The 14931-nt window shown below is 39.7% G+C and overlaps 1 protein-coding gene across 1 annotated transcript in view; it reads left to right on the forward strand.

Annotated features, from left to right (window-relative positions):
* Window positions 1–14931, forward strand: part of LOC309405390 (uncharacterized protein) — a gene marked incomplete at both ends in the record, with an annotated part of 62440 nt that overhangs the window by 14301 nt on the left and 33208 nt on the right. The window contains 9 exons of the mRNA XM_082000160.1: window positions 5319–5361; window positions 5970–6033; window positions 7388–7530; window positions 7687–7776; window positions 8487–8524; window positions 10196–10331; window positions 12194–12330; window positions 13537–13759; window positions 14663–14777. Of these exons, the coding sequence (XP_081856286.1) occupies window positions 5319–5361; window positions 5970–6033; window positions 7388–7530; window positions 7687–7776; window positions 8487–8524; window positions 10196–10331; window positions 12194–12330; window positions 13537–13759; window positions 14663–14777 (989 nt within the window). The remainder of the gene's footprint in view (window positions 1–5318; window positions 5362–5969; window positions 6034–7387; window positions 7531–7686; window positions 7777–8486; window positions 8525–10195; window positions 10332–12193; window positions 12331–13536; window positions 13760–14662; window positions 14778–14931) is intronic.

Here is a 14931-nt window from a genome sequence, read left to right on the forward strand (position 1 = left end):
TCCAGGTAGGTTGTCTGGCTTGGATGTTGTGCATGAGTGGGTTTGCATATGGGGACGGAAGCTGGAATTCCTCTCAGAGCATGTGCATACCGGCTCTGTGTCAAACTCTTCTCTTGGACCTTGCAGCCAATTGCCTTTTCCTGGAGGCACATTCAATAGATAAAGTTGGAAATTTAACAATTTCTGCAGGTGTTGTCTGAGTGACAATTCTACTGGTTGGAAGATGATGGCTGGGACTGTACAAATAAAAAGGACCCTTGGAAGTCCCAAGGAAGAGGTTTTAAAAAGAATCACAGCCATGGCTCAGTTGCTGCAGCAAGAACACGTCTGATCCACTTTTTTTGTTCATACATTGGTCACCCAAGGACCACACTAATAGTTGTGTCCTGAAGAAGTCCACACACAAAGGGAAGAAATTGCTGCATCGAAAGTCAGGCAGTGTCCCTGTGAGGTCCCAGCAGGACTGAGAAAAGGGAAGATGCTTCTCTGGGGAAATGGGCTTCTTGTCAGATGCTGGATAAACATTTCCCCTACTATCCCTCGTTTGCATTTCTTGCATATGCATGGCAGTAAATGCTGTTCCGCCCATCAGCTGAGTCTGGAATAAAGGTGTAAGCACATCTGAATTGATTAAATATTGTGATCTTGATAGGATGTTGAGAGGAGGGTTTTCCCCCTCAACATAGAAAAGTGTGATGTCAGGAGTAGTTAGTGGAGTGAAAGGGTTTGTGCACTAGAACTGGAAAGAATGAATCACGTTACTTGTGATAAGCTGAAGAGCCCTGAAAAGGTCTGAAATACTGAAGTAGCTGAGATAGGTCACCAGAAAGCTATGGACCAAACCGACCTCACCTGTGTTGAACAAACTCAGCAGGCTTTGGCAAGGGTTTTTGTCATTGCTGAATGGGAGAAGTGTTGAGAGATTGGAGATAATTTTCAGAGGGGGAGAGCCAACCACAGTACTAACAAGAAGTACAGCTAACCATGCGGAACGGTTTCTACAAATCTGGTATTGTGATGGGAACAATGAGAACATACTTTTTTGGGGGTAAATACGAGAGTTTATCTCTGAAATCAATAATTATTCCCACCAGCACATTTTGTCTGATGCTATTTATCTGAAGTAGTTTTTCACTCCTTCCCCGTCTTCATTCCAGACTTCACCAATTGCAAGATTTACTATATTAGCCTGTTCTTTCTTTCCAGCTTTTCAGATGAATAATATCATACATGAAGTGTAACCCCAGGCCAAGAAAGTTTCCTGGGTGGCACCTACAATAGTGGCTTTGTCACTCCCGTTTCTGTTTGCCTATTGATCTCACTGCAAAAATTGTGGTTTGTGTTACTTTTTCCAAAGAACATTGTAAACATTCCCACACGATAAGCTGGCGGGCTGTATGAAATTTGTTCCCGCGTTCATTCCCGTTATATTTTCTTTAAAACGGAAGAAAATCTTCATTTTGGTAGCTCGGTTTCCACAACTGCAAGACAAATACCCTCTCTAGTTTTGCCTCACTCTTAAGGCCACTCCTGCAGTACCTGCAAATGCTCGCGCCTCTGCTGCCGCTACCCACGGCAGGCACTGAGAGCCAGAGGCTTGATCCTAACGACACAGAGAGGAAGGCATGCTCCTTCCTCCCAGTGCCTTGTCACCAGCAACTGAGCCAAGGGATTGCAAACGCCTGCCCAGTGTTTTACGGGCCCATAGCACGAGCCCAGCTGGCGTGAGAGCTGCTGCCCTCGAGCAGCAGTGACAGAACAGGTAAGGTCGTTGTACACAGGTTGCCGACTTGCGTACTTCAGTGCTTTTTGCGTTATTTTCCGGCGATTGTCAATGGTAACGTGGGCTTTCTCCCTTGTGTTGTCCCCTGGCAAGGGTCCAGCATCAGCAAGAGCCTCTACGAGTCGCTACGGGGACGGGGTCCCGCTGGACTAGATGGCTTCGCTCCCTCAACATCCCCCTCCCCTCTGACTTCTACTGAAGCCCACGCCTGGTACTGAGGGGCCCCAAAGAGACTTCTGATGAACTAAAAGGTACTTTGAATTTCCAAGGAGAGGTGTGAGGGCCCCAGGGTATTTGCTGCGTTTGCTGATCTTCTTTTTGGCATGTTTCTGTCTTTCAGATGTCCCAAGTTGAGGAGGTGCATCTCAAACAACTCTTAGAAGAATGAAGGACCACTCTTACACAACCGTTCATCTCAGCTCCCCCACCCTTTCCTTTTTTTTTCAAATGTGAAAGACGATGTTTAAAACAAAGCCCACTTAACATGTAAATAGGTGTAAAAGAAGTTGTATAAAAGATAAATATTAATTATTGAAATATGGCAAAAGCATGATTTTTAGAAAATAAAAGTCTTTTTTTCTTTCTGTAGTTCTGCTGTGTTATTTTGAGAAATTTCTCCCATGTGTGGGGGACCAGCAGATCATGCTAGCCATTTGGTTTGAGCGCTGCTGAGGAAACTCTGAGTAGGCTGGGTCTCCATCAGGGGCCAAATGCAGTCTTTGTATTTATGGCACGAAGTCACAGGGCCTCAAGGAGCGCATAAGGCACAAGTTTGAAGTAAAGGAAAATGACAACCAAAGAATCCTGGAGGCAAATACAGTTTTCTTTATTGAAATAGTACCATCCCCTGTGCTTATCTCGGGTTGTCAGAAAGCTCAGAAAAGCAGCCCATGCTATGCGGAAGCTGTGAAAAGAAGGGGAAGCTGGATCTGACTTGAAAGAATTAAAATTTTGTACATAGGTATCACAAAAAACAGGTTGTTTTTTTTTTTTTTGGTGAAAAAGAGCACAGTTGCCTACTCTAAATGTGAACTGTAATACAGGAATCTGTGTGACTGTAAGCTCCCATATAATACTGCTTGTTTTGTTATAACCCAGGCATGATCTAAAAAGGAGAAGGCAGGTTGATGTGTACCAGCTGTTGGGAAGTGGTCCCCAGGCTCACAGGGTCCACTGCAGTGTTAGGCACCCCTTCCATAGGTATTTAGTGGGGAAGGATGCCCAGGGTCTCTGTCCCTGGCTTCTCCTGCTGCAGGCTACAGCATGCTCCCAGATCTCATAGTAAAACTGAAGTCTGCATTAGAAAAAGCCGTAAATCACAAACTGTGATGCAGGAGAGGACGGGAGTGTTAATATGTGTAATGAGGGCTGTCTAACAGCAGGTTGGTTGTTAGGGAAGTTACCAGCTAGTCCTGAGACGGGGATGTTATTCAGTGCTCCAAAGCAAGGCAAAATATTCAAAGGTCCCTGCCAACCTGTAAGTAATATTAGTAAGAGTAATAGTAAGAGCTCTTCTGCGCCCAGATCAGCTGTGTTTCTAGCCACAGCTGATCTCCAAAGCTTCAGAGAAAGGTGAGTGCCTTTGCTCTTCTTAAAACAAGTGTATAGATCACCAGGTCAAAAAAAAAAAATTAAAAATTGTAGAACATCTGTCTTACGCTGTGACCAGCAGAAGCCTTGAAACTCAGGAGATAAGTTGGAAGCGCAGTGTGGAGAGTAACCAGCAAGTGACAGAAGCTGGGCTTCCTTACAGCAGTGACCACAGAGGTGACACCCCAAGAGGGACATCTTGGCCACTGGTGCTTAATGCCTGTGTCATCCTAGTTCTTCCCGGGAGCCTTCCAAGCCATTCTGTCCAACAATGCAGGTCCTTCTACCCTGTTTGAAGGCCATGCCTTCACTCCTAACTATCAGTCTGACTTTATACTTTGCTGACATCAATATCTCAAAGAATACTACACTCTACTGGATTATTTACCTCCATAAAAATACATCTTCTCCTGTTTCTGTCTTATCCAGAATAACATCTTATAAAGAATAACATCTTCTCCTGTCTTCTCCTTCATTTTACCAGGCTATTCAGACTGAAATCTTTTAATATCCACCATGCTGTTTCTCTGCTTTCCTTAATTTTTTAAAAATTAAGTATTTGAGGGTAGTGACGCCATATGTCATGTAATGTTACAACTATTTGAGTACAAAATTGTAATTAAGTGCAAAAGTTTGAGTCTGAAACAAAACAAAAATGGGCTACCTAACCCCATTTCCCTACATGAAGGTAGAAACGCTGAGTATTTTTTGCCCGTTCCTGACCAGTGTTCTTTGAACTCTTTTAAAATACACTTTAAAAAAAAAAAAAATCCTACAAAATTCTTATGTAAAATTCTTTTTTCCAGTGTATAACTCTTTGTTTTTCTGGGGGGTTAGTTTTTTGTTTTTACTGGAAAGTTTTTCTGAGTGTTCTGCACTGTATTTAGCCAATTCATACCTTTCTCTTAAAGGAAAATGCTGATTTGGAAATGAAACTTTGAACTATTTACAAGCATTGAGAATTTAGGGGAATTCTTTGTCATGGGAAATTCTACAAAGCTATTTTCATGTGTATTTATACTGCAATCTAGTAGTTGTGATAAACCTTCTCTTAAAATGGATAACAGCGTCATGCACCTGATTTTAAAGGAAGAGTATTGCCTGATTTCAGCTGAGATGAAATACATATCTCAACTATATAACTATTTGAGACTACAGAGTGTGTAATCCATAGCTTACAAAGTCTGAATAAACAGCTCATACGGTCTGCAGCAGGCTGAGGAGCCTGGTGCTCAATTTTTATAATTTTATGTATGTATATATTCCCTTTGGACTAATCTGGGTTATTGAGATACTGTATGAGTTTACATCTGCAATTTAATAAAATGGTAACTTATAAGATAACCTTAATGAGACATTTTCTGAGGGGAAAAAATTTTAAGAATATAAAAATTGACATCATCTGCAGTACATGAATCCACTTCTGTCCCTAGGTGGATAAGTGGAAATAGATTTACACATATAGCGATATATTAAAATCTCATGTCCATTTTGCAAATCACTTTTTAGAGGTGAGTACAGTGTCTTCCGCCGTTATGGTAATTTTTGGAATATTGTGGAAATGTAGACAAGTGTGTTAGTTTTTTGAGTACAAAACCTTGGGCCAAACTGTCAAGATTGATGTAACAGCTTCCAGCTCTCCTCAAACTCAGTACGTCACATATCAGAATTCATTACACGGTTTACTAAAGCAAGTATTAAAAGCCACAGGAGTAAAAGCCCAGTTTCATGTTCTATCATGGGTGGATGGAAAAACTTGCAGCTCAGCTCATCATCTAGAATGTATTCATCTAGAATGAACTTCAAAGTATTTTTGAGTGAGAATGTTAAAGTCTGAAATGTCAAAGTTGATGAGGGGGAAATGAGTAATGTGTCAAGTCATAGACTTACATATTTATCTGAATTGTCCCACCCGTGACATTATATTTCCCATTTTATTTTTCAGTCTCGACTATCCTGATGGCATCATTACTAATGGAGTACTAGTGGTAATGTATATTTCTTATGGTCTTTCCTGTGCCTACATAACAAGTGCTCATATTTTTAAGTCTGGAATCTTTGAGCTGTGTCCCAAAGCCAGTACTATCAGCCACACTGTCCTACTGAGAAACAGGATCTGTTGTTGGCGCTAAGGATCACTGTTTTTCCCATCACTTCAATGCGGTGCCACCTTCTGTAAAAGCATGCTGTGAGGCTGCTGTCAGCATGCATATACCAACAACTTTCTTCTTTAAACTTGAATTTCCTACCCATTATTACCACATTGCACCCAGAACTATCAGGGGCTAATGAAGAAAGTGGTAAAACACTCATAAGAAGAGTCCTATCTCTCAATACGCTTATTACTTTGAATAGGTCTCCTCTTCTTTAATTAACTGTGTCTCCAAGTTCAAGCAGCTCATGAGTTGTTCCTCTTTACATTCAAACTTAGAAAAAATACCACATCACTATTGCCCTCACGTTGTCTGAAGACATTTTAATAGGTAATAATTGTGTTGCTCATTGATCAACTAGAGGAGCTGGCTGAGAACAGTATGAATCACTTGCAATGACATTTAAATTTCTCTTAGTCGTCATTTATCATCTCTTGCTATAGGCACGCGAGGTTTCCTGTTTGGAGGTTAGAGTGGATACGGGGAAGCTGAAGCAGCAATCCACAAGTGAGGTTATTGCTTCATTAACCTATTGTTTTTGTGTTGTGATTCAGTTGTTATAACAGATGTTGAAAAATTAATAATCTGTTGTGCATGTTACTCTATCTGTGTCACATAATACTTAGTTTCGCCATGCCCCACCTTGCAGAAAGATTGTATCTCTCAAAATTCAAGTTAGCCAAGTATTTAGTTCTGAGGCAAATCTTAAATTGATGCAAAAATAAAGCTATATATGCTAGAATTAAAAACCTGGAAAAAATATATTAGTTCTCTTTGTTTATTGCTTGTTCAAAATGAAAATTTTTAACTAAGTTGGATTTTCTTTTTAAATCATCTTATAACTAAATTAATATGTAGAAATCTTATCCTGTATGTTTAATTTGGGTTTAAGTATGTACAAAGTTTCTGCACATTCAGGGTTCTGAAAGAGAGGTTTTTTTTTTTGGTTGCTTGAGCAAAAAATGATAAACATAGGCTCAAGTTTAAATGTAAAAATGTATCAAAGGGGACTGCACAAAATGCAAACCACTGCCAAATCAGGACTTTGCCTGTAAAATGTAGCTCTAATAAATATAGCAGGACTCTTCACTAGTCTTTAAGTTCATTCAGATAAAGAGTAGCTTGTGTAAAGCTGCCCATGGGGCAAATCTCAGAAAATCATGGTTTTTGGAGATAATTCATGAATGGAAAATTGACCTTTGTAAGAAAATGGTAGCAATGGCTAAGTTGCATTATAAGAAGATTCAGACTGAAACGTAACACAGGGAGGAAAGGTTAGTGACCTAAAATTATATGCCTCTTGGCACGAATCTTGCAAAAAAACAGCACATGATCTCTCTGTAAACTTGAAGGCTTTTCCATACAAGGAACACTGTCTTTGTGTTGACAGGTTGTTCCAGTTTTGGTGACGTGAGGGCACATGTCAAGTAGTTGGCTTGATTTTTGGGTTTGAATTATTTGACTATTGTAGCAGACACAACATAAAATAAAACGTACATGATGAACCAGAACAGATTGACATAAAATAAATGTCTTATTCAATGTGAATAATCCAAAATGCCTTTAAATTGACACTCCTTTAAATATAAATCTTGGTTTTATTTATTGATGGAAAGCACCTGCAAAATGGCACAGTATTTCAAAAATACGTGATTTCTGTATATTAATGATTTATACAGATCCACCAAGATGTTTTGTATCGGTTTTCCATCTGCTTCAGCAACCCAAAGTCTACCTAATCTTGGTGGTGTAAGGAAAATCAGATAAAAAGCACGCAGAGTAGAGGTGGATTTTATGTATCAGTTACGTGTGTTTGCGTGGGGCAGTTAAAATACTCTTTGTTCCCTGCCTTTATGTTTAGATCAGGAGCTTACATTTACGGTGAAAGGATCCCATGAAGGAAGCCAGAAGATTTTGCTGGACTCTGACCCCAGCTTTAGGATCATCGTGTTTCACTGTGTTATAAATGAACAGACAAGACTGGATATCGTATTACCAGAAGAGGTACGTTCCCCTTCTGTATGTTATCGTGGACCTCAATGAAGTTAGAAGAAGAAATTAACGTAACCAGTGAACTGAACTAGCCCTCCTAGTAGGAGAAGTTCTAGAGATGACAAGCCTTTCATGTGCGCATCCCTACCGCTCTTTACGTTGTTTCAGCTGGCAAATAAAAATGAAACTGAGGATTCCGGCGTCCTTTCTTTCCCTTTGAATTCACTCCCTTTGGAGAAGGAAATAACAGTAGAAGAGGTGAGTGATGCAAAGATTTTGATATAAATATTTTTAAAATGTGCTTAATATTGTCCTGCTAGAAATAAAGTTACCAAGAGAACAAAACCACTGCATAAAATTGTATAGCTATTTATTGAAAATGATAAAAACAATTAAGACTGCCGTATTCACTTTTAAGGAAGCAGGTGTTAACAATAATTATAGTAATACAAAAATCATTGCAAACCTGCATTCCAAAATTAAAACTAAGTGGTTTCAAGGAACAAAAATGACCATCACATGCATATGCATTCCAAAATTTCTTTCTGGGTGTTGGGGTAATTCTAGAATAGCTAGTAATTAAAAAAAAAAAAAAATCTGGAATACGAGCTTAACTTGTTTCAATATTGATATTGAGAGTGCTTTTGTATGTGATTTTTTTTCTTTTTTCTTAATAAGGTAATTTGTCTCATTCTTGTTGTGCCTTCTAAGTGTGCACACTGTGAGCTGGTGTAACATGCAAGCTCATGGCACACCAACTGCCCCAAACAGACAGGCTTTTAGATAAGAGAGAATTTGATTCCAGAGCAGGAAGGGAGACTTTGGTTAATTGTACCGAAATAATGTCCTTAGCCATATGAATTATTGTTTGACAACCTCCTCTCTTACTGAATGAGCCTTGCCTGAGCTTGAAGGAAAGTAATGTTTTAAAATTTGATGCTAATTAGCTTTATTTTCTGGATTTCTAGGATCATTCCTTTCACTTGTGCTTGACAGCAAGAAAATGGTAAGATAGCCCCTTTTTGTCCTATCATCCAGGATTACTGTAAACTAGTTATCTAGGTTTTTTTCTATGATAGGTGGAGAGATGAACACATGCCGCGTGAGTGCTTTGCCCTGTACTCACGTGGTGCCTGAGGTAAGTGCAAGTCCGCTGCAGTTACAGGATCATGCGGTTCAATACGAGTTCATGTGCCTTGGTAGGTTTCTTCAGGGTAAATTAGCCTATTTTATGACCACTCTTCGTAGACGTGAGTAAAACTGCACTACTCACGTAGTCATTTTGTTGCCCATTTGTGCCAATAGTCGGATCTGTGTGATGACTGAAAAAAACCCTATTCCCCTTTAACTTTGGAAAAACTAACTTTAACTTGCCAAAACAAAGACAGGGCAGCCTGCTTTCTGTCCCTGCTCCTGCTTCACTGAGACTTGACCAGCTGCACCTCCTCCAGCCCACTGGCAGGGACAGAATTGCACCAGCGGTAGGTTAAAACCGAAGACAATGACATTTTATGGTACAGCTGAAAACTTCATATGGTTCACAGCGTCCTTACTATTGGGTGATATACAGAAGGGAAGCAAGGTGGATTTCCAAAGCATGGGAGCAGTTTGTGTAGGTGCAGCTCAGAGCATAGGAAGAAGAGCTACCTGCTCAATCTCAGCCCATAACAAAATGCGTTGAAACGTAAATCTAAGAGATACAAATTCATAAAGAGAGTGCAAGAAATTTTAATCTACCGCTAAAAAAGTTGTTTGTTTTCATAAGGGCAATCAATTGACTTTATTCTGTTTTCAAAATTACGCTGTGATGTACCAGATTTGCTGGAGAACAGAGGTTACTAGCATTAACCCTTGAAACATTCAGGTTTGTGAAATACTGGTGAAAGCAATGTTCAGGGATAGAGTTTGCAGCCACCAGAGGGTGATGTGACCCAGAAGATTTGGTCAATATTTTGAGTGCTCTTCTCAGTAACAACTGAATTTGTGTTGTTGAAGGCACAAAACATTAGCTGACATTTGATTGGTTTTGTACCTTTTTTCCTGAAAATCTGTTGGCTTGTGCTTCACATTTCTCAAGGGAGAAAATTCAATGTGGCTGCTTATGTGTAAAAAATGATGGATAGTCTTATATATTTGCAGGATGAAGCTTGCAAATGCTTATCTAGAAACCTGTTCAGCACACAGGTGAAAGGCTGAATTTCACCGGACAGAGGCTGAGCAGGGGTGTGATGCTGCTGGACTTGCTCTGCAGTTCAAGCTCCATCACACAGCTCATTAGGACTTTAAATACTGTTAGTGAGGTGGCAAAACCTGAGAACAGGTGATGGTGGCATCACTTGAGTTTTCCAGGATGTCACAGTGACAAAAAGGAATGGATACAGAAAAAAATACTCCTGACATTACCCCTTTTGGTAATCTTTTCCTGTCTTGTGTGTCTTGTCTTTGTGCCCATGTTCACAAGAAGTCTAAAGCATCTTGGAAACTCCTCTTCATCCTCACTACTACTCCTGGCTAGCAATAGAAACGTTCCTTTTTCTTCTGTTCCTTGATCAATATGCAGACTTGGAAATAGCTTGTTTTACAGATGATTTGTGGAGTTTACTGACTATGCGCCCTACAGATCTTGAAATTGGCTGTAAATGACATGTGCATTGATTTGTTCCGTTGTCTATTCCAGCTCAGGAGACCTGGATGTGCGCTTGGGGTTTAACCTGTGCGCAGAAGAGCAGAACTTCCTGCGGAAAAGGAAGAAATATGTTGCTGCTGCTCTGAAAAAAGTTCTTCATTTGGAGGAGGATCTGAAAGAGCATGAGGCAAGACAATACAGTCCCTGGTAGCAACTCCCCTACGGGGATAAGGGCCTGGATCACAAATTGAAACCACAAATAAAAAAACAGCTTAACTAATTCTGCTGTTCTGGGACAGGGTTGGCCATCTAGGGCAAGAAATGAGCAAGAGAAGCAGTAGCTGGTTCATGCAGCAGAGTGGGGAAGGCAGAATAATGTCTTTACAGCCCCCACAACTTCTCAACAGCTCCCTCAATTCAACCCATTTCTTGATATTTCTCAGGGGGAGAATTTATAGTGGGCAGACATGGAACAGCTGGGAGATGCTGCCTGGCTCAGTAACAGAGGCAAGGTGGTGGTCATGGCATTTTTAAAGGATTTTGGGGGGAGGAAACGAAATTTTCACACAGACATTTGAATAAAAATACTTTGGGTTATTTCTGCAGCAGAAAAGATGTATTGTTGGGAAAACTGACTACTAGAATAAAACCATCAAGCTGGAATAGAAGAGGGAATCTTACAGCATCGATGAGTTGTATAGATGAAACAGCTGGGTAAAAGTGTAGCTTTATCACTGTAGCTCCTGCTCCTGCCTCCATAATTCAGTCATAAGTTTTGTAACTGCTTGTGTTTATCTGGGTTGTTGAAAATCAAAAAAGTACAAGCATACCAACAGCAAGAATACACTTTAGCTGACAATTAAAAGAAATTGTGCTGTGGATAGAGTACAGATTTAAAAAAAATAATATTTTGGATTTCAGAGAAGAGAATAATATAGGAAATAAAGTTTTCAAGAAAGCTGGAAAGAACATTTTTACATAACTTCCTGACACACAGAAAAGTGGTTGAGGTGGTAAGACCAAAGCTGTTTTTTGAAAATGTCTAATTACTCTGGCTCTCCTATTCATGTATTCAACTTCAAAATTGTGGAAAAAATCCCCTCCCCCTTGTTAACTGAAGAAAAAAAATTATCATTATAATTTTAATTCATAATGAAAAAGGTTAGAAAATGTAAAAAACAAAATATAATTTTTTGAAATTATTCTAATTTTAGTTAAGATGATCAGATTTTTCTTTATTATTATTTTATAAAATTTCTTAGATTTAGGGTAGGAAGAACATATTTTTCTTTTTTTTTTTTTAATTTCATAGAATGGGTAAATATTTTCTTCAAGCTCTATTCATTGACTTTAGAACAGCAGGTCGCTCGATGAAATTAGAAGCTAATACTAGAAAGCTATAAATAGACATTTTCCATAAGGCATGCAAGCATCCACACCACTCAAGATGTTAACAGAAGCAAAGGGTGTACTAGATCAGTAAAAGATTAAGAGAATAATAGCCTGCCTCTTCCATTGCACTTGGACCTTGGAGAGGGGGAAGCCCTATCGGACATAAAGGACCTAAAGTAATTAGTGGCCTGAGGCCGAGAAGGCTTCGGCTGTTGTGCGGTCTGGGCGATTACAGGGTGCTGTGTCTTCTCCTGAGATGCTGGTCATCGTTAGAGGCAGAATCATGGGCCCCTAATCTGCTCCCGCATGGTAAATCCTGTGTTTTCTAAGATGGCTTCTAATAATAGACTTTGAGAAGAATTCCAGGGTGATGAGGTTGATTTCCAGTTCCAGGATGACGAGGTTGATTTCCAATTATCTATTAAGTAAACAGCCTCCTACCCACCCCATCTGAGTGGGTAAGACCTCAGCTCGCCCTCTCCCATCACTCGGGCAGTGGCAACAGAAGCCTTTTGCAATCGTCACATCCTTTTTGCACGAAGTAATGTCACTGCTTGCACCAATGCCTGCAACGTGTTATCTGATTTCTGCAGTAGAGGATTGTTTATCTCTGATGCCTGCATGGCTTTCGCTCCTCTGCCTTGCTGTCTTGCACAGGTGCCGGTGGTGGCCATCACGACGACGGGTGGAGGGACGAGGTCGCTGACAGCGATGTATGGCAGCCTGCTGGCTCTCCAGAAACTCAATCTCTTAGACTGCATTTCCTACATCGGTGGTTTATCGGGTACCACATGGTGAGAATGACCCAAACAAGGTTTATGTTTGTACTCTCTGGTCAATACTACTGACTATTTGTACAGCACCGTCAGCTTATATGGCACTTAGTAAAGCAAAAGCATTTCCATTTTCCCCACAATTTCCTCTGTGTCCACCCAGAGCAAAGAAACATAAGATACTGAGTAAGAGATCAGTCATCACATTCATCAGCTGCATTTGTCACCACACTGACTGACAGAGTCTATGCCGGATATTTTCATGTAAATGCTCTATTACCTTTTCATATTTTATCAATTATACCTTAGACTGAATGCAACGACTTTGTCTTTAGACTGGAAATTGAAGAAAGATGAGAAGAAGAATTTATGCCTGCCATTTGCTGGTTATTCTCACTTCCATTTTGGATTTAGAGTGCACCTCCCTCTGGTAAAAGATGTATTTGGGGCTAGTGGAATTAATACTGTCCAACAAATGACTGCTAAGTTACTGACCTCGGAGAGACTGCAGCTATGGTTGCTCACTGTGAAGTGATCTCTTCGCTCAGTGGGCACACAGCAGATGATGTCGTACTCAAAAGAACTTCAGTATTTGATCAAGTGGGTTCTAGGTAGCTCCACTCTTCTACACCTGGTTGGTAGTGGAGAGTTTTTTTTCACTGAATTGTGTGTCAGTCCTTTATATAAGTCCAAACCTTAATGGAAGTTTTGTCTAAGTATTTGCCCAAATTCTTTTAACTTCTCCGTATGTGTGGAGATCTGAGTGTACCTGTTGTGTTATGATTTCAAGGATACAAGTGAGAATGGCTGTACCAGGACATGCCCAAAACCCAAAACCTGCACAGCTCACTTGCTGGCAGGAGCTAGGAACAAAGGTAGGACTAGAGCAAACTAGCAGTGACTGCTCCCTAGAATACTTCCCACCTTCCAAGAAATGGATTTTCTGAGGACTTGTGGAGTCTTTGTATTTAATAGCCTTGGGTGTGTTATTTTTTTCTCCCTTGAATTTCTCAGATAATTTTTGAGCCCGCATAAGCTTTTATCATCAAACCCAGGAAAGTTTGGAGGTTTTGTTTGCTCTTGAAATGAGAGTATTTAGGTGTGTTTAATTTTTAGGTGTGAACCCCATAAGAATTAAGTAACAGGCAAACAGGTTGCACAAAATTTCTCTGAAGCCAAACCACAGCATTACTCCTCTTTCATTATTTTCTTTTAATGTTTCTTCAGGACAATGGCAAACTTATATGAAGATGCTAATTGGTCACAAAAATATCTGGAGGATGCAATCAAGGAAGCTCGAAAACAAGTAACAAAATCCAAGATCTGCTGTTTTTCTTTGGATTGTCTGAAGTACTATTATAACGACCTGATGGAGAGGACTAAAGAAGGACATAACACTTCTTTCATAGACCTTTGGGGGCTTGTCATTGAATCCATGCTACATGATAAGGTATTACTCCTTTTTTTCCCAGACACCTGATTAACTTCTATAGCTATAAGGAAGAAAACAAATCCTGGGATGCCATTCAGTAATGCTAATACAAATAATTAGCTTAGTCATTGATTAAATTCTGTATATGCAGATCCATTATTAAAACACTACTCTTGCTTTAAAGTGAGGCTGACCTTGAACTGAAGGAGCCATGGCATTGCAGTCAAAAGTGTTCTTTCTTAAAGAAAGAAAAATCCTTAGTAAAAGTTATTTTGAAATGTAAACTGATCACTTTGGACATTAAATATTCTGACTAGAAGAAGCACTTAAAAATTTTAAGTAAATTACTTCACTGGCATAAATGAAGATATGCATTTATAAAGTGACCTAGTTATAGACTGCATATGGAGATGATTCAAATAGCAGGAAAGACCATTGTCTAAACATGTTATCAAGTTTTAAGAAAGAGTCATAGATATTTTGGTACTTTAAAAATAGGGTAAGTGAAGTAGTTTCCTTCTGGTATGGTTTTATACAAGGAAGTTTTAAATTGTCATGTGCAATAGGATATATCCTTGCATATGAATATAGTTGCAAAATATGATCAACGCTGTTTGCTGAGATCAAGCCAAGGAAAGTACCTTACCTTTCACTTAGCCACATATTTCTTCCTGGGATTCCTTGTTGAATCTACAGTCAACCTCCTTGCTTATCTCAAAATCTGAGAACCCATATAGGGTGTAGCTGCTTCTTATGGGATACTTGCCAAGTTTGGAATATCCCATGGCAGATATTTCTGAACAATCTAGTGAGCTGAGAATGGGGAGGAGAACCTGGATAAAGCTGATAATTCACATTATGTTATTTCAAGTGCAAGTTGTTTTTCACCTCATTCCATTAACCATTTTTAATCAAAACCAGAAAGACGAGCATAGACTCTCGGACCAACGGCAGGCAGTGGATAATGGTCAGAACCCATTGCCCATCTACGTGGCCATCAACCTCAAGTCCAGCTATAGTGCTCAGGCATTCAGAGGTAACGGTTATGATTTAGATTTCTTAACTTCATAATTTAAATAGTCTGAGCTAAGACTAAATGCATGTAATCAGCTTGAATAGCACAATAGTCCTTTCGTTATAATCACAAAAAAACCCCTTCAGAAATTCAGATAATAGTGACTAACACTTAA

Source organism: Phaethon aethereus (assembly GCF_964289735.1).
Source record: "Phaethon aethereus genome assembly, chromosome: 5".
Lineage (NCBI taxonomy): Eukaryota > Metazoa > Chordata > Aves > Phaethontiformes > Phaethontidae > Phaethon > Phaethon aethereus.